This window comes from Moschus berezovskii, chromosome 4, assembly GCF_049115385.1.
Source record: "Moschus berezovskii isolate FMDL1 chromosome 4, NW_MosBer_1.0, whole genome shotgun sequence".
In the NCBI taxonomy this organism is placed as follows: domain Eukaryota; kingdom Metazoa; phylum Chordata; class Mammalia; order Artiodactyla; family Moschidae; genus Moschus; species Moschus berezovskii.
In genome coordinates this window covers 44,411,683-44,431,254 of record NC_142463.1, presented here as the reverse complement: position 1 = coordinate 44,431,254, position 19,572 = coordinate 44,411,683, and the positions used below count along the sequence as shown (strand labels likewise).

The 19,572-nt window shown below is 43.6% G+C and overlaps 1 protein-coding gene across 2 annotated transcripts in view; it reads left to right on the top strand.

The window, feature by feature from the left end:
• Window positions 1–19,572, top strand: part of WLS (Wnt ligand secretion mediator) — a 116,782-nt gene that overhangs the window by 86,684 nt on the left and 10,526 nt on the right. For both annotated transcript variants that reach the window (XM_088835386.1, XM_055401788.2), the window contains exons 8-11: window positions 208–271; window positions 3,414–3,557; window positions 11,452–11,535; window positions 17,601–17,754. In XM_088835386.1, coding sequence (XP_088691512.1) covers window positions 208–271; window positions 3,414–3,557; window positions 11,452–11,535; window positions 17,601–17,754 — 446 coding nt within the window. The remainder of the gene's footprint in view (window positions 1–207; window positions 272–3,413; window positions 3,558–11,451; window positions 11,536–17,600; window positions 17,755–19,572) is intronic.

The following is a 19,572-nucleotide window of genomic DNA, read 5'->3' as shown; positions in this document are numbered from 1 at the left end:
TGGGATTAAGAGACAGAGCTCTCTAGATACAAAATATTTGTGCTAGTCGTATTCTTCAAACTTTGTTTCTCTCTACGTCCTCTGTGACTTAGTCTGAATACAGACACCCCTCCTCTGGCTGAAAAGCTGAGAGTGTATAGAAAGGAAAGCTCCCCTTTGCCTCTGTATTAATTGTGTCTTGCCTTTCCGTCTCATTTCTCTTTGTAGAGGGGTACAACTCACGAATCCCTTCTACAGTATCTGGACTACAGATGTCGGAACAGAACTGGCTGTATCCTTCCTTGATGGGCTCAGGGTTTTATTTCTTCCCGTGGCCGCCTGGTCCCCAGGATCATTTTCTGAGTCTCACTGATGCTCTCCATGTGTACTCAGCCGGGGCTTTGATCTTCAGACCAATGATAAGAGCACAATTAAGGCAAATAATGAAGAGAATTAATGCTTGCTTTCAAGCCTGGGTGAGAGCAGGCAAAACAAGGAGGTTGCAGCGAGTCCACGCAGCCGAGGGATCGGAGTGGCCAGTCTTGCCGCTGCCTGTCTAAATGCTCTATTATGTACTTGTTTACCACAGACTGAAGCATGACTGGCTTTTCCCTGCAGCCACGGAGGTTCATCTCGGGGCCCCCGTTACTGACGTTGTCTGTGTGCCAGACTTCTTACAGTGACCATGGGTGTGCTGGCATCCCATGCCGCTGCTATTCATTTCCAAGACCAAGTGGAGATAAGGCTAAGGTGATTAGTTCCAGAAGAGTCACCCAGGCTTCTGGCTGGTTGGCATAAACTCTCTGAGTCATCTTCATGAAGCAGAAGTGACAATCTTAGCTTATCCCTTTTAGGATGCTGGATTTAAACATTTTATCTTCCTCAATAATATGTTAAGTGCTTCAGGAAAAAAAGACTGTCCTAGGGAGAGGAGAGAAAGGCTTGAGTTGTATTCTTTCTTGATGGATACTATCTTGTCATATGCTGATAAATAACTTTGTTCGGCCATGGTCTTTATATTGGCTTCTTAGTATCGCAAGAAATTTGCGAGTAAACTAGATCAAAAGTATCATTGCTTTAAAGATGAGAGAATTGAACTCCCCATTTATGCCATCCCACCACCAAAAAAAGTTAGCTGTACCACCTGAGGACTGTTTATGATCCTTAGTCTGCTTCAACCCCTTCATTTTTTAGAAATGCTGGAGTTCCAAGGAGACAAATTAATTGTTCAAGTCCTGCAGCAAGTAACTCTTTTCCCTTCATTTGAAGGCACCATTGATTTTAGGAAAGGAGTGTAGAAGTAGTTAATTGCTCAATCGTGTCCAACTCTTTGCAACCCCATAGGCTGTAGCCTGCCAGGCTCCTCTGTCCATGGAATTCTCCAGGCAAGAATACTGGAGTGGGTTGCCATTTCCTTCTCCAAGGAAAGAAAGAGAAACTGCATTAAATATATTGTTTAGTGAAATATGGGGCTTCCTTGGTGTCTCAGATGGTAAAGAATCTGCCTGCATTGCAGAAGATCCGGATTCCATCCCTGGGTCAGGAAGATAACCTGCAGAAGGGAATGGCTACCCACTCCAGTATTCTTGCCAGGAGAATTCCATGGACAGAGAAGCTTGGCGGGCTACAATCCATGAGGTCACAAAGAGTTGGACACAACTGAGTGACTAACAATTTAACGTTCAGTTCAGTTCAGTCGCTCAGTTGTGTCCGACTCTTTGTGACCCCATGAATCACAGCACGCCAGGCCTCCCTGTCCATCACCAACTCCCAGAGTTCACTCAAACTCATGTCCATCGAGTCGGTGATGCCATCCAGCCATCTCATTCTCTGTTGTCCCTGTCTCCTCCCACCCCCAATTCCTCCCAGCATCAGAGTCTTTTCCAGTGAGTCAGCTCTTCGCATGAGGTGGCCAAAGTATTGGAGTTTCAGCTTTAGCATCAGTCCTTCCAATGAACACCCAGGATTGATCTCCTTTAGAATGAATTGGTTGGATCTCCTTGCAGTCCAAGGGACTCTCAAGAGTCTTCTCCAACACCACAGTTCAAAAGTATCAATTCTTCGGCGATCAGCTTTCTTCACAGTCCAACTCTCACATCCATACATGACCACTGGAAAAACCATAGCCTTGACTAGATGGACCTTTGTTGGCAAAGTAATGCCTCTGCTTTTTAATATGCTATCAAGGTTGGTCATAACTTTCCTTCCAAGGAGTAAGTGTCTTTTAATTTCCTGGCTGCAATCAGCACCTGCAGCGATTTTGGAGTCCAAACAAAGTCTGACACTGTTTCCACTGTTTCCCCATCTATTTCCCATGAAGTGATGGGACCAGATGCCATGATCTTCGTTTTCTGAATGTTGAGCTTCAAGCCAACCTTTTCACTCTCCTCTTTCACTTTCATCAAGAGGCTTTTGAGTTCCTCTTCACTTTCTGCCATAAGGGTGGTTTCATCTGCATATCTGAGGTTATTGATATTTCTCCCGGCAATCTTGATTCCAGCTTGTGCTTCTTCGTGAAATATAAATGCTGAGTTCACCCTAGTTTAATTTTTTTCTTTAAATATGCTACTTGGCCTGGAGTTATAGCAGAAAAAAGTTGGAGTCTAGTCATCTGCCTCCCAAGTCAGATCACTCCACCCCAACCCTTACTGATTGTCAGATTAAGTTTTGAAGATCAACCTCAAGGTATATTGCCCCCACCCTCAACTCCCACCTTGGCCATGGGTCCTCTGCTCCCCATTCCATCTGACAAGATTTTTCTTGTGTTGAGAGAAGATTGCAACAGAACTTCATCTTGAAGGTTTCACTTCAATACCTTCAGCCTCATGCCCAGCATCTCTTATAGCAGCAGTTGCTGCTACTGCACCCAACGCCCACTCCATGCCCTCCAAATTCCAGGGCACCTCAACCTCCCAATAAAAATCTGGATACTAGGCCAATGGTTTGCATACATGGTTGTACTTGGTTTCCTAGCCCTTGGAAAATCTGATTCTGTAGATCTGCAGTGGGACCTAAGCACCTGTATCTTTACTTTTGTGGTGATTTTAATGCAGCTTTCTACTTGATCAATATTTTACAACCAATATCCAATATGTTAGTGCTTTTCAAACTTACTGTGCTTATGACTCTCCCTAGGACCTTGTTAAAAAGGCAGATTCTGATTTAGTAGGTCTAGGGTGGACCCTAGAGTCTGTATATCTAAAAGCAAGGTTCTGTCCCTCTTGTTATCCAGCTTAGAAAGCTATCTGGAACATTCTTCACTCACTGGTACTTTTATGTCAGGAAACCTCTCTAATGTTGATGTCAGAATGCCAGGTTTTAATATTTTATCCTCCTGAAAATTGCCTACATATTTGGAGACATAGAGTGTCACCCTTGAGTGAAGTGCTTGGGTCCTTGGCGAACTGACCATTTCCTTGACTGGACACCATCAGATGGCCTTCATCATAGTGGCTGGGATCTGCCTCTGCCTCTACTTTCTGTTTCTGTGCTTCATGGTCTTTCAGGTTTTTCGGAACATCAGCGGGAAGCAGTCTAGCCTGCCAGCCATGAGCAAAGTCCGGCGGCTACACTATGAGGTGAGCAGGGAACAGAAGGGAAGAGGTCAGGGCACAACCTTTAAAAGAATGATACGGCCACAGGACATGACTAAAACTGTTAGAATCAACTACGTCCAAGATGGCAGAAGATGTGGCTTCCAGTAGACCTTGAGCCTCATTATACACTAATTGTAATACATTAGTATAAGCTAAATGACACACCCACCAGCAGCATGACAGTTCTGAGGCTAACCCATAAAAGACCAAAAAGTGGGTGATGGCCCAGTTCCTGGAAATCCTTCCCCCAAATAATTGGAATAATCCTCCCACTCTCTAGCTTATGAATTTACCTAGTCCATAAAAACTAACCACACCGTATTTCAGCACGTCTCACCTTCTGAGATGGCCCACACTGTGTCTGCGGAGTGTGTTTTTCTCTAAATAAATCTATTTCTTGTGTATCACTTTGTCTCTGAAATCTTTCGAGGGGAAGCAAGAACCTCACATTCACCAGCAACATACTGGTGAAGCCAGCCAGGAGGAGGATTGGGTAAACCTCAGCCTCTGGCCTCCATTACGCTCAGGAGGCACTATCTTACTTCCTGCCATTTCTTGCCCACTCTCTCCCATTCTCTTGTTTCTTTTGCTTTCTTACTCTGTCGCCTTTTAGACTTAGCCTCTCACCTCCCTTGAATTTGAGTGGCGCTGCTTTGCTCTGCTGGAAATGGGAAAAGAGAGATCTGCCAGGCGTTTTCAACCTTGCCACTTGGTCTTCCACTTCTTACTGTTATATATGCACAGGGCACGTCAGGGAAAGTCTCCAGCCATGCTCACAGGATGGGAACCGAGCCGTACGATGTTTGTTCTTTGGGTTTACCTTATCCACCATATAAGTAACTGTTAACAAGTGCAACTGTGTAAAAATTTGAAATACAGCCTGAGAGTGTGTACCATGGGCTGCAGTTCTGTTGGGAGTTCCCTCGAGTAGTCGGTCATTTGTGCCCTTTACCCCTGGGTGTTGGCAGGGCGGGGGCTGGTCCTGCTTTTCTATTGGTGGTAGCCCTTGCCCTCCTGGTGTTGGCCGGCCTCCTCTAGGGTCCACCTGGCCCCACCCTGCCCTTGTAGGGCAAGGCAGGAGACCCGAGCTGGGTTGTTGCCCACATGGCTATGCCCCTGGGGTGGCATGCTGCGGCAATGACCTGCATTTGCTGTGCTTGACACCCCTGGGGTCCTGTGATTGGGAATGTCCTTCCAGTGTCCTGGGGTCCTGCTCCTCCCCACCTACAGTCATGACGTCTCTACCTCTGCTGCCATATCTGTGCCTGCACCCAGCCCCACTGCCTGCTGACCAGAGCACGGGTGGGAAGGCACAGGAGGAGGATGGCTCTGAGCCCCCAGGGATGCTGCCCTCAAAAAGGAAGGGGAAGGAGGTTTATTTATTTCTTTTTCACATACCATCTCCTTTAATGGCCAGTGCCTGTTTTCCAAAACGTCACCACCGTTTTAGAGAAAAAGGCTGGGACTTAAATAGGTCTTAGAATAATGAGGGGTTTTCCCTGGTGGTGCAGTAGTAAAGAACCTGTCTGCCAATACAGGAGATGCAGGTTTGATCCCTGGTTTGGGAAGATCCCCTGGAGGAGGAAATGGCAACTCACTCCAGTATTCTTGCTTGGGAAATCCCATGGACATAGGAGCCTGGCGGGCTGTAGTCCATGGGGTCACAAAGAGTCAGATACAACTTAGCGACTGAGCACACATGCAGAACCATGAGGATGTCCTTCCAGCATAACCTGGAACACAGGAATTAATCTATAGAATCTATAGAGAAGCCTTCAGGAAGGTCACTCATGCTGGGTACCATGGATGTCAGGATAGGACACAGGCCCCAGTACTGCCACAGCAGGGAGTAGCTGACTCTTGTCGTGGATAAAGTTGACAGGATAGGTGGTCAGGAACACTTGGAACCAGTCCTCTCTCAGAGAGCCCCCATGGGACCTGGCAGTGATAAGTATTCCTCTCTGGTACAGGAGCATTCTCTCCCTGAAGGGATGATGGGGAACACCTCCTCCATCCCCAAGAACTCGCCCCTGCGGTGCATTTTGAGTCACTGGGTCATGTTTTCTCTAGATTGTTTTTCTAAGAAGTAATTTTCTTTCTTTATTTTTGACTGTGCTGGGCCTTTGTTGCCATGTGGGCTTTTCTCTGGTTGCAGTGAGCAGGAGCTGTTCTCTAGTTGTGGCACTAGGGCTTCTCATTGCAATGGTTTCTCTTGTTGTGGAACACGGGCTCTAGGACATTCAGGCTTCACTGGTGTGGTCCATGGGCTCAGCAGTTGTGGTTGCTGGACTCTAGAGATAGGCTGAGTAGTTGTGGTGCATGGGCTTAGTTGCTTAGTGGCATGTGGGATCTTCTCAGACCAGGGACCAAACCTGCATCTCTGGCATTGGCAGGGAGATTCTCTACCACTGAGCCACCAGTGAAGCCCTCTAGATTCTTTAAAACAAAAGAGCTCATTTGTTTTTGTAATGAAGACTGGTCCCAGTATAAAATTCAGGATGATGAGGCCTGGCCAGAAAATGGGAGCCTCAGCTATAGTACCACGCTACAGTTAGACATCTTTTTGCAAAGGGCAGGGAAAATGAATAGAAATTCCTTATACAGGCTTTCATGGCCTTAAGAGAAAACCCAGAGCTATTCAATTTCCATGTTAGGGAACCTTGCCGACTGGGACCCATTCAGACTACACAAAAACTCTGTCTAGTGGCACCCCTGGTAGAACAGGAGCCCCAGAGAGAAGACCCAAGTCCCAACACTCTTCCACCATCTTCAGCCTCTCCCCTGCCTGTTAAGCGTCTTTGCCCTTCCACACCAGAAATGCAGCCAGAGTCTCCTTGCCACCTTCAGAAAATAGTATGTATGCCTCTGGGAATTACCCAAACTCCACACCCCTTTTTTCCTTGTCTGACCTTAGCCAATGCCTCATCTGCTTAGGCACCCTCTCAGAGGACTCTAGCTGGCTCACGGAAGAATTCCAGGCACTGATTCTTTCCTTTGACCTTACCTGGAAGGATGTAAATTTTATCCTTTCCCACTGCTGCATCAGTGAGGAAAAGGCCCGTATTGGGGCACAGGCTCAAAAATATGCTGATGAATTACACGTTGCTCAACCACATCCATGCCCTGTTGGCCTGACAGCAGTGTCTCTAATGGATCCCAATTGGGAATATCAGCCAGGCCAGCCTGGTTTTGCTGGTAGGGACCCTTTGCCTCATTAAAGGGATGAAATGATGCATAGTTAAACCTGTTAACTATGGTAAGGTTAAAGAGATCACCCAAGCCCAAGATGAAAATCCAGCCCTATTTCAGACTTGATTATTTGCAACCCACTTCATTAGTCAGAAGCTTCAGAAAGTTGCCATGGGGCCCCAGACCCCTCTCAATCTTCTTACTGACCCAGCCTTCAGTGTTTTTAACAATAAGGAGCACGCTGAGGAGGAAAAGAAGAAACAGCATGACTTAAGGAAGGACAGCTAGCCAGGCTTTTGGCAGCTGTCATGACAAGACCTAACCCACCTCCTGGTTACCCTAAAAGTTCTCCCAGAAGACTCCCACCAGGAATGGGAGCATCTTTTATCCCTGAGAACCCTAAACACTAGATCAAAGAATGCCATAGAAACATGTCCCAGCCTCCACCCTAGCTGCCATGCCAAAGAAGATGGGTCACTGGAGGAAGGGATTGCCCCAGCTCTGAAGGAAGTAAGGAAATTCCCCCATGCTAGTCATGGCAGTGGTTGATTGACAGGACCTGGTACCTCCCAAGGGTTCCGAGAAGACAGTCATCATCACATGGGAGGTACTGTGGGTGACCATTGATGTAGCAGGTAAGCTTGTCCAATTTCTAGTGGACATGGGAACACTGACTTTGTCCAGACTTCTCACACTGGGTCCCTTGCCCCTGAAACCTGCTCTGTTGCAGAAGGAAAGCCAAAACTAAGACATTTACCACCCCTTTAACTTGCACCTGACTCTTACAACTTTCAGGTTTCTTGTCATGCCTGAATACCCCTAACCCATTATTGGGAAGTGATTTTCTCTTAGCTTTGGGGGCAAATCTTACTTTCTCTGAAGACCAAATTGAAGGAGTGTTTTTGACTGGACTGTGTATTATATGCGACATGGATGATCCAATCCAAAATATTCCCTCAGAATCTGAAAAACTTACAGATACATAGGAAATCCCAGGGAAGGCAAACTTTGTCACTCCCATAAAAATCACCTCAAAGGAAACTAATCATTTCCCTTCTAGGCACCAATACCCCATAAAATCAAAGGTTCGATGAGGCCTCCAACCCCTAATCTAAAAATTCATTAAATATAGGCTTTTGGTGCCATGCCAATCTCCCTGTTATACGTCAAATCCTACCTGGTCTCCTTCAGGAACCCTTATCTCTGCCATCTTTTTTAAATGCAAATTTTGAAAAAGGGGGTAAGGTAATTTAGAACTTGACTGGTCAAGGATAAATGGAAATCCTAAGCATCTTTTCTTGTGGCTCAGCTGGTAAAAAAGCTGCCCACAATGCAGGAGACCTGGGTTCGATTTCTGGGTTGGGAAGATCCCCTGGAGAAGGGAAAGGCTACCCACTCCAGTATCCTAGCCTGGAGAATTCCACGGACTATATAGTCCCTGGGGTCACAAAGAGTCGAACACGACTGAGTGACTTTCACTTCACTTCACTTCACTTCAAGTATCTTTTCTGTTAACACCAGTAAGAAAGGGTTTAGCTTTCTAGATAAATGACCTTGATTTGTTCCAACTGCCAGAAAGCCCAGTTTGAATCCAACCCCTTGTAACTGATGGGTTTTACATTTTTGTAACTGACTCAGGGCTGAAATTTTGAAATGGGAACTACGAGGTCTCTGTGTTTGCGTGTTTGTATGTATCTGTGCTGTAGATGTATGGTATTGCCAAAAGGAAATTAAGTGCTTATAGTAATACAAACACTCAGAAATAGAAAACTGGCCAGAACCAAGTTCAGGTTCATGTCATCTGTAAGATTTTCAGTACTAAACAGATATCTGGGATTGGAGGTGCCTAAACTTATTGATTTGATTGATACAGACATGTCTTTAGTGTCATCAACATTAAATATAATACCTTTATTGTACCTAGCTTTATTAGAGGTCAAAGAAGACCTCATTCAGTCTTTTACAAATTTGTCAACAAGAAAATTAACTTGATGTGAAAAAAAGCTTTTAAGGAAAGTGGGTTGTGTGTTTTCAGTAAAAAAGTTATGAGCAGTGGGATTGCATTTTATTAAGGAAAAAGAAAGTAAGTCTGCCTTCCAGTTGTTTCTGGATGGAAAAAAATAAAGTAATGGATACAGACAGTGATGGAGGGTTTGTGGAAACTGGACCCTGAGAAAAGGGAAATTGCATGGTCAGAATTGGAATTCCATGTTTGGAATACATGTAATTGAGTAAATTAATTTTAAAAGTAAGTTGGTGCAGAACTTGAATTTGGGCTTTCTCTTTGTTAAAAGGACAAGTTTTCTTAAAATGTTGAATTGCCTATGATAACAGATTTAAAATTTCTTTGCCTTTAAAATCTTTTATTGTCATTTTGGTTAAGGTACAAATATTGTCTCACAGTGACTTAGATCTTATTTGATCAAGTGTTTTAAAAACTTTTTGACAAGCTTCCCAAATATTGAATTTTAATTAAAGTTCTTTTGATTTCCAGCTAACTTTGGGGTACTTTAGAGGGTCCCTGAGGTATCTCAGAGAGAAATATTTGACTAGGAATATTTGGTATGTTAATTTAAATGTAATCATTTGTAATTCTGGTAACTGTAACCAAGTTTCTTTATTGATTAAATTGTAATCAGATGTTTAACCTTGTGTTTTAAAGTCTTTTATCATTTATAGATATTTTTGTACTCTGTTACAAAAAGTGCTTCATCATCAAGGAGATTCATATAAAGTCTATGGAAGCGGTTACAACAGTTCCACATCATGATGGTGGCTACATGAGGATTGCAGCCCGTACCAATTTAAAACAAGACTCTATCCTGCCCCTGCAGCCTGTAGATCAGGCACCCAGAGATTTTTACTCCCTGACAGGCAGGGTCGACACCCCTACTCAGCCTTGAAGCAGTTACAGAAGGCAGTTGCCCCTCTGCTTCCCATAAGTGTAAAACTACTGAGAGGGGAATGAAGCAGAAGGGAAGGGGGCAGGGCACAACCTTTAAAAGAATGATATGGCCATAGAACCTGACAGAAACTTAGAAGTAACAGAGTCCATGACCAGTAGACCTAGAGCCTCCTCATGTGCTCATTGTAATACATTAGCACATTAATACATCCACTAGAACCAGGACAATTCTGAAACTAACCAGAAAAGACCAAAAAGTGGGCAGGGCCCAATTCCTGGAAATCTCCACCCTTTCCCCAAAATAATTGGAATAATCCTCCCACTTATCAGCTTATGAAATTACTCAGCTCATAAAAGCTAACCACGCCCCATTTGGGGGCTCTCAAGCCCTATGAGATGGAGCACACTCTGTGGAGTGTGTTTCTCCCAAGTTTTTCTCACTTTCTGAGATAGCCCACACTCGGTCTGTGGAGTATTTCTCTCTAAATAAGTTCACTTCTTATCTATCACTTGTCTGAATTCTTTTGCGACGAAGCAAGAACCTCAGATTCACTAGGAACAGCACATCTCTGGGCTCATGGAGGAACTGGTGCTTACTGGCTCCTGCTTGATAAGAACACCCCCGTCCCACACACACACACTATGCCTGGAGATGTGGGGGATATGGAAGCCTCTTTCAAATACACAGAGATTCTCATGTGTTATAGGCTCTCTGGGCAAAATAAGAGGCTAAATCCTGCTCGGAGAGGCATCTGGCTTTCTGACTTATCTAAGGCTTTGAGTTTCCTGTGATATAAATGTCTTTCTATCCTCAATAAAGAGTAAACTTGTTCAGCAGGTTCTTCAGCTTTGGAATGGAATGTGGGTGCGAACTAGATAGGAGACCTGACTATAGTAGAATTGGGATTTGGCTTGGAGTGAGGCTTTATATAAAATTCTCTTGCTGAGAATCAGCCTTTAGAGTAGGATTCAGTCCAGGTGATCTGATTTCAGTTAGCCAACTTCCAGACTTCAGTTAGCCAACTTTTCCCTAAAATATCCAGCAGCTGCTCACATACAGTTCAGTGATCTCTGTTTACATATCGTGCCCCTATTTAAGAAACACACTGGACAGACTGACATCTCTGATGCAGGCAATGCATTTTTGATTTTTCAAGAATCCCTTGGGCTCGTGCGACTTCCTTGGAGGCATGGGCCTCATTCCTTTGTGCAAAGAGAAACAGAAACTGCAAAACTACAGGGTTTTCATAGACAGCAGAATAAGAGGCCTCTCTCCCTGAAACACAGGTTCCCTCAGTACTCCTCTCAGGAAATCGGGGGTATTTTCAGAAGCTTTGCCCGTGTCTCGAACTGGAATGACACATGAGAAAATGCAACCAAATCCACTTCATGTTGATTAATATGCACAGTTCTTTTTGTTCACTGGAGCAGAATTTTATTACAACCGCAGAAAACTTGGATTTGGTAACTTTGAACCCTTGCAGAGAAGCATAACCAGCTTAGCAGGGAAATTAGCAGCCTCGTGACGTGCTGTGAATGTAATTTCCCAGGCTCTGGTATCACTGTTTCATGAGAGATAAGAAGCTAGGAAATATTTGGCCCAGTAAATTTTTCAGTCACATTCACCTCTGCAGAAGAAATGTTACTATGTGAAATTATTTTACTGTCACTCCTAGGGATTGGTTTTATAGATTTCTTTAAAATTAGCTTTTGATAGGTTTATATTTTGAGAAAAGGATTGGTGGTAGAGTGTTAAACTACTCTTTCTCTCTTTCCTAATAGGGACTAATTTTCAGGTTCAAGTTCCTCATGCTTATCACCTTGGCCTGTGCTGCCATGACTGTCATCTTCTTCATTGTTAGTCAGGTAAGTGGACCCAAAGAGGTCAGGATGAGAATGTCCTGAAAAGGTGCCTCTACTTTACAGGAAATTCTATAGAGCTACTGTGAAAGCAGTGAAGAAGCTGTTATGCTGGGCAGCTCATCAAGCTATTTGTTTTAGGCTGCTCTGATCTGGGACTTGTTATCACTTTTCCAGAGGTAGACTGAATTTTCCTTTCAGTGCAGCCTCATAGGAGGAAAAAGTTAGTAAATTAAAAGCCTGCAGCTAGATTGAAGGGCACGTGTTTCATTCACTTAAGAGAATAACTTTTCAAGCTCCGTAGCAGAATACCAATGAGCAAGTATTAATATGATTTGATCCTTATCTAGCATCAACATAGATCCTTTTACAGTCCATCAGCCATTCTTTATAGTAATTATATTGCCGCTTACAACATGAAATACATTTCAAAAGTCCCCTTGATAGAGCTTTATCCTTTTGCTAGTTATCTCCAAAACTGAAAATCTCAGGCATGATAATGGTTTTTAAATACCGGTAACTTGTTTTGGAAAGTGGAAAGTACTGTTTAAATCATGTGCTGTGCTTAGTCGCTCAGTTGTGTCTGACTCTTTGCAACCCCTTGGACTGTAGCCCACCAGGCTCCCCTGTCCATGGGGATTCTCTAGGCAAGGATATTGGAGTAGATTGCCAAGCCTTCCTCCAGGGGAGCTTCCCAACCCAGGGATTGAACCCAGGTCTCCTGAATTCAGGCAGATTCTTTACCGTCTGAGCCACCAGGGAAGCTTATGTATCTATCATTCTTTTGAGCTTCACAGAAGTCTTATGGGTAAGTAGGATATCCCAGTTTGCTAGAGTATGAAATTTAATACCCTTAGAGGCATTTCCCATTTATGCTGTCTTCCACTGGGTGAGCTGTGACTGGATTACTTAACAATTCCAAGGATTAATTTTCTTATCCATAAAATGGATGTAACAATAGTACCACCTGAAGTAGGTGTCTGTAAGGATCATATGAAGTAATGTTTATAAAGGGATTTGTGGACTGCCTGGCACACTGTGAGCATGAATAGCTGTCAGAGCTAGTGCTGCTGCTGAAGGCTGAAGTGAGTAGGAAAAAATAAATACGCATACATATCCTAAGAAGTTCTCTTCACCACCTTTGCTTTGACCTATAACAGTGCTGTGTTTGTATCAGACTGTTTGTTTATAAAACTTTGGAAACTTCACTCTCCACTCCAAATGCGGTAAAAATATTTCAAATTCTGAATGAGTTTTTTATTCAACCAGCTGAGGCTCCAACAAGGGTGTCTGAGGCCAGACTTATCCCTTGGTTGATTCCCTTATGTGACCAAAAAGCTCTCTAGTCCTCCAGTCCCTCAGTAATGCACGGTGACACATAATACAGCCAGTTCTGCAAGGCTGAGAGAGCAGGACGCACTCTTGGAGAAACAGAACCTTAAGAAGGTAGCTGAGGATTAAAAGGTATTACCAAGATACGTTCTCAGGGAGACAAAAAGAAGGGGCATTTTTGCTCCCAGCACATATTTCTACCACTTTATTTTCTTATTTATTTATTTTTGGCTGTGTTGTGTGGCATGCAGGATCTTAGTTTCCCAGCCAGGCATTGAACCCGTGCTCCCTGTAGTGGAAGTGCAGAGTCTTAACCGCTGGACTGCCAGGAAAGTCTCTCTGCAACTTTAGAAAGCTGAAGTCATCCCCCACAGCCCCACCCCACCTACTTTCTGCAGAGTCCCTCCCACCTGAAGTCAAGAGGGACTTTGTGCTGGTGTTTAAGGCGGCTATGTGTTGCCCAAATTTATCTTGTACATATTTAATTAGTTGGAGAAGGAAATGGTAACCCACTCCAGTATTCTTGCCTGGAGAATCCCATGGATGGAGAAGCCTGGTAGGCTACAGTCCACGGGGTCGCATAGAGTCGGACACGACTGAGCGACGGAACGGAACGGATTTAATTAGTGCACCTTTTTGAAGCAAAGGAGGCCAGTCTTCCAAGTTGCAGACTTTGTGGCTTTTAGAAAAAGATTGATATTCTACTGCCCTAGTATTTTCTAGCAGGGCTCCAGCCTGTGGCTGGCTTTTTATATCTGCTGCAACAGTCAACAGTCAGCCTGGAGTGGATTTCAACTCTGAGAGGGTAGCAATGATGTCTTTTGGATTCCATTAGCTCCTTACAGTCCTCCTGCTGGGTTTTTTTTTTTTTTTAAGGTTTATTTTTAGATATCTAAGACGTTTTCAGGCATAACTCTCAGTGTCCCAGGTACTGTATTAATACAGTCATCAGAGGATTTATTTTTTAATGTCATTTTGGAATGTCTCAGCAATGAGCTCACCTGAAAGGAAACCTATTGGGTAACTTTTTGAAATAGATCCCAGCCTTAGGTAAAAGGAATGTATTAAAATCTCCCATTATACTCTCAGACTTGCTGGGAGAGCTTGCATTTAAGCCCCATGAAATATAATGCGAGGGGATCTCGCCAGGATATTGAAGCTCTGAGGCCAGGAATGAAAGGCTGATGGAAGCTGTGGAATGCAGTGACCTTGAGGCTTTGTAGCTGGGTACTGAGGTGCAGTCTTTTAATGCCTGCCATTTTAATGGCCTCAGTCATAGCAACCAGGCGATGGCACATCACAGTCTGGTATTTTAGCCCCTTCACTCTGGAAAAGAAAGAGGCGTTCCATTTAGAGGTGGCAGGCAGTAGGGAACAGAAGTGCAATGCAGGAGAGAAGGTCACTGACCTTCACGAAGGGGACTCCAGGTACCTGACATTCAGGTCAAGTCATATGCAGCAAACTCCCAGAGAGCCAGTCCACAGTTTTTTTTTGGGGGGAGGGTGGAAGGGTGGGGGTGGGCATGTCATCACTTTATTCTGTTACTTATAGAGGAAATGTTTCCAGTAAGAGAGCCTGTGTCTGGGATCTGGAAATCTTGTTGTGAAATGGAATGCTGGTTGTCAAGACTACTGGTTGTAAAGGGATTTGACCTTCACTTGGCTACAGGGGTATAATTGGGTGGTTTCACACAAAAGTAAATTGTTCAAATGTGAAATCGGGAAAAACGGGGACTTTTAGAAATAAGACTTTAGGTAGAGGGGAGATTATTTTCTTTTTTCTTTTTGTGGTTGGGGCTACCTGATTTTTCTCTCTGAAAGTTGAAAGGGCGTGACTGTCACCTCTTTGCCTTGGCATTCATAAGATTTGGACTCACAAGGCCTGCTCTGTTGAGGCTGCTCATTGTGGTATGTATTAGTGGGAATGTACTCAGAGCTCAGGATGTCTCAAGCATGAATAATTGAGAGAGGAGAGAGGAAAGTGCAATGGGGTCTCCTCACAGTAGAGTGGCATTATGCATACAGTCCATTTGTGCAGATTCAACTCTTTGCCCTCAGCAGGAAATAACGCATTTAGAGATTACAAATTAAAGAGTATGGGTAATTCTGCAACTCCATTCCAAACAAGTGCACGTGTCCTGAAGCAGGCATGAGCAGGGGGCATGAATCTATTTCTTCAGCTAGTCTTGGCTCCAGTGTGTCCCTCATAAGCATTTCATTTCAATGGTTCTACTGTAAAATTGTATTTTGCATGTATATGCAGTTATATACCAAACATTACTACGTCTGAGATACACAGTGCGTATATATTTTATACAGATTTGAATATACAAACTATATATATAGTATATATATAATGCATATATACTGTCTAAATATATACTATATAAATATATGCATAATGCCCAATTAAGTGAATTTCAAAGGAAATTTGACCTGACGTAATAGTTGCCTCTTAGTCTCTCTAAGTGAGAGACTCATCCTATTTAAGATAATATTCCTACTCTTGTGTTGAATAGTAATTAGGAATACCCACCTTCTTTGGTGGGTCAGAGCCACAACTTTCTAGCTGAATAGTCTTGGGCAAGAGACTCTCTGTGTCACAGTTTACCCATGAGTTGAGATGTTACCTGCCTACCTTATAGAGCTGTTATTAAGACTAAATAAGATCTTCCATACACATGGAAGTACTGTACTTAAAAGTAAGAAAAGTGACATTTGGTGATGTTTCTAAGAAGCAGTCCTGAATAGCTTGAATGCTGGTGCATTATTCTAAAATCACTAATGAAATCCTTTTTTGCTCACACTTCCCTGAGCATGTCATATAGCGAATTATTTCCCAAAGGAAATAGCTTAGTGATGGCGGTTTGTTTATGAATCACAAAAATGAAAAATTATGTATGACCAAGGTCAAACTAAAAGTAAATAAGTGATAAGTCTATAATTCATTAACCTGGTTAACTGACACCCCAGGTCTTTCAGAAGGAAGTACCTGCCCTTAGAGCTTTATTTTTCCTGGTGGCCCTGTAATGCAGAGGGTACCAAATGAATATAGGCCCACAGCCTCATGAACAGGAGGTGAAAGCAACCTGCTTGTATAAGTCATTAGCATTTAGAGATAGCTTGCCATCTTGTACTTTAGCTGCTAGAAGGAGGGGCTCCTAAAGATGAATTATGTAATCCAGCCTCATTATGCTATCACAGAAACAGCTGTCTAACACTTTCTTTTATTCCCATTTAAAGTTTCCTGTGGGCTTCCCTTATGGCTCAGCTGGTAAAGAATCCACCTGCAATGTGGAAGACCCTGGTTCGATCCCTGGGTTGGGAAGATCCCCTGGAGAAGGGAAAAGCTACCCACTCCCAGTATTCTGGCCTGGAGAATTCCATGGACTGTATGGTTCATGAGGTCGCAAAGAGTCAGACACGACTGAGCGACTTTTACTTACAAGATTTCCTGTAGCAGGCAGTAGTCAAAATTATTTCATTGATCTCAGAACCAGCACAAATTTTTAGTTCCTCTGCTCCAGTTTTCTTGACAGTTCTTAGTGCAATCTGTATGTCATCAGATAGCCCTTAAAACAATTACCATGTCATTAACATGGACAAAACCAGCCTCAAAACATTCTTGCCAAATTGTAAAGCATATGAAAGCTTCATAATTACCTTCGTAAGTGGCTTACATACGTAACATTATAAAATAAGATTTATTGAATGTTTTCTGTGGGCCAGGAAATTCCTAAAAATATTTTTACCTAATTCTCCTTAGTGGTTAACCCTGCAAGTTTTTGTTTTGTACCTAAGAAAACTGAAGTGTAGAGTTGTAATCTTACTTCTCTTGCGTTAAATAGAAAGGGAGTGGGAGAGCCTGGATTTGAAGCCAGGTTTCTGACTTCAAGCCTGTGTCTTTCTGCTTCTCTACACTGCCCCACCCAGGAAAACTACTCAGTCCAAGGACCATTTGTTTATTTAATCGATGCTGTGGTACATCAGGTCCTAAAGATACGGCAGAAAACAAACCAGAACTGGTCTTGCCTGCAAGGTGTTTACATCCACCTTGCAGAAGGTGGATAGCAGGGGAGGAGCTGTAACTGTGGAGAAGTGTTAGACTCAAATGTAGGTTCATTCAATTAGGTGTAACAATGCACTCCTGTTTTAGGAAGAAATACTCTCCAGCTGATGCTGATGTGCAGACAAGATGAGAACCACTGACTTTGTGCCTGACATAGGAAACCCTCTGCTAACCTTAATTCATCCTAGTATGATTCAGATTGAAAAAATGGAATCTTTGGGGCTTTCTTGGTGGTCCAGTGGTTAAGAATCCACTTTGCAATGTAAGGGACACCGATTCAGTCCCTGGTCTAGGAAGATTCCACATGCTGCAGAGCAGCTAAGCCCATGTGCCACGGCTGCTGAGCTGGTGCTCTCAAGCCCATGTGCTACAACTGCTGAAGCCCATGAGTCTAGAACCTGTGCTCTGCAACGAGAAGCCACTACAGTGAGAAGCGTGCACACTGCAACAAAGATTAGCCTCCACTCACTGCAACTAGAGAAAGCCCATGTGCAGCAATGAAGACCAACCACAGCCAAAATTTGTAAAAAGAAAACCTTTAAAAAAATGGAATCTTACATGGCCCTTCACTTTTCCACATATGGATGAGACTTGGTGTTTTTGTTAGGTGATTGTTACATTGGAGTTGTTTCTTATTGGTTCCGATTGAATGTCACCCCTTTTTCCCATAGGTGACTGAAGGCCATTGGAAGTGGGGCGGTGTCACAGTCCAAGTGAACAGTGCCTTTTTTACTGGCATCTATGGCATGTGGAACCTGTATGTCTTTGCTTTGATGTTCTTGTATGCACCATCCCATAAGAACTATGGGGAAGACCAATCCAACGGTGAGTTCCAGTCTCCTTGGCATAGCTTTATTCAGGATAAGTAGGCTTCTGACTCTTCAAGACTTAGGCAGCAAAGGCTCCGGATTCCCTAGTCAAATGTTTTCTCCAAGCGTGAACAAGCACCTCTAGGGACTCTGGGGCCATAAGACAAAAAGGCAATACAGGACTGATATTTCTATGAATCCTCATTTAAAAAAAATATTTATAATGCATTGGGAATATTGCATTCTAGTTAACAATATCTCCCAGTTTTAGTACAAAAATTAAATTTGCTTTCCTCAATTTTTTGAACAAAATTGACTGTTGGAAAGTGTGCCAAATTTATTCTTCTAGTTTGAGAACCACAATCTGAGCTATTGGGTGGATGGGGACTGGGCCTTGAGTTGAAGTGGATCTGGCTTCATTTTTTCCCTGCTCATTCTCCTGTAAGCCTGTTGACTTGTCCAAATCTATGGCCATGCTCCTGTCCCCATCGATTTCCTCCCCTTAAGTGCTAGTATGTGCTGTCTGTGGTGCTGATGCTTCAAGGAGCCTTGGAGAACTTAGTCTAGCAGTTCTACAGAAAGGAAACTGAGACCCAAGAGAAGGGAGGGACTTGCCTGGGACTTCTCTACCAGCCATGGCAGAGGGAAATGAAGATTACTGCCTGGGCCAGTGCTAGTAACATGGAAGAGGTGGCCTGGTAAGCAACACATCTGATAGCTCTTTTTTCTTTGCATCCTTCAGCCTACATTGTTTGGCTCCACCTTTATTCTTTCTCCTCTTTTTTTCATACCTGCTTTACCCTGAAGTGAAAGTGTTAGTTGCTCAGTCATGTCCAACTCTTCATGACCCTATGGACTATACAGCCTGCCAGGCCCTCTGTCCATGGAATTCTCTAGTCAAGAATACTGGAATGGGTTGCCATTCCCTTCTCGAGGGGATCTTCCCAACCCAGAGTTTGAACCCAGGTCTCCTGTATTGGGTTGCCATTCCCTTCTCCAGGGGATCTTCCCAACCCAGAGATTGAACCCAGGTCTCCTGCATTGGGTTGCCATTCCCTTCTCCAGGGGATCTTACCAACCCAGAGATTAAACCCAGGTCTCCTGCAATGGCATTGTCTGAGCCACTAAAGCCCTGGCCATATGCCTGTTCCCCAGACATATCCTACCTCCATCTGGGCCTGACAAAACCCTATTCATCTTTTGGGTCTATTCAGAATGTTTCCTCCTGATCACTCCAGTTGGCGTATGGCAAATTATATTTAATAAAATATTGTTGCCATGGGATGATGGTAGGTTTTAGTGGTAAAATAAGTTTGAGAATCATTGGGTTTTTAATCAACATTAATGTGATTTACTGTAGGATATATTAATGCCTTTAACACATTAATTTGTACCGTTAAGTCTTTTAAAATGGGTGGGGGTAACAGCATTTCCAAATTCTTAAGTCATTTGACCCTGCAACCCTTTTTCCAAGCTATCTTTTTGATGTTCTAAAGAACAAGCTCATGTCCCCTGCATTGGCAGGAGGATTCTTAACCATTGGACCACCACGGAAGTCCTGCATTAATGCTTTAGAAATAAGAGTTCTAGATCAGCTTTCTTATTTCACAGATGAGCCAGTGATCTTGAGACAGGGCCGTGGTGACATGAGAGAGAGGGCAGGGAGAAGAGGGCATCTGTGCTGAGGGTCAAGGGTAGTGGAATGGTCTCACCCACTGTCTGCAGTACTACACCTGACTCTGTACAAAAGCATCCTAGACACCAGGGTTCTCTTCCTTCCTACTCCATGACTTCCTGTCATTGTATCTCTGGCTATAGGTCCTGGGCAAGAGTC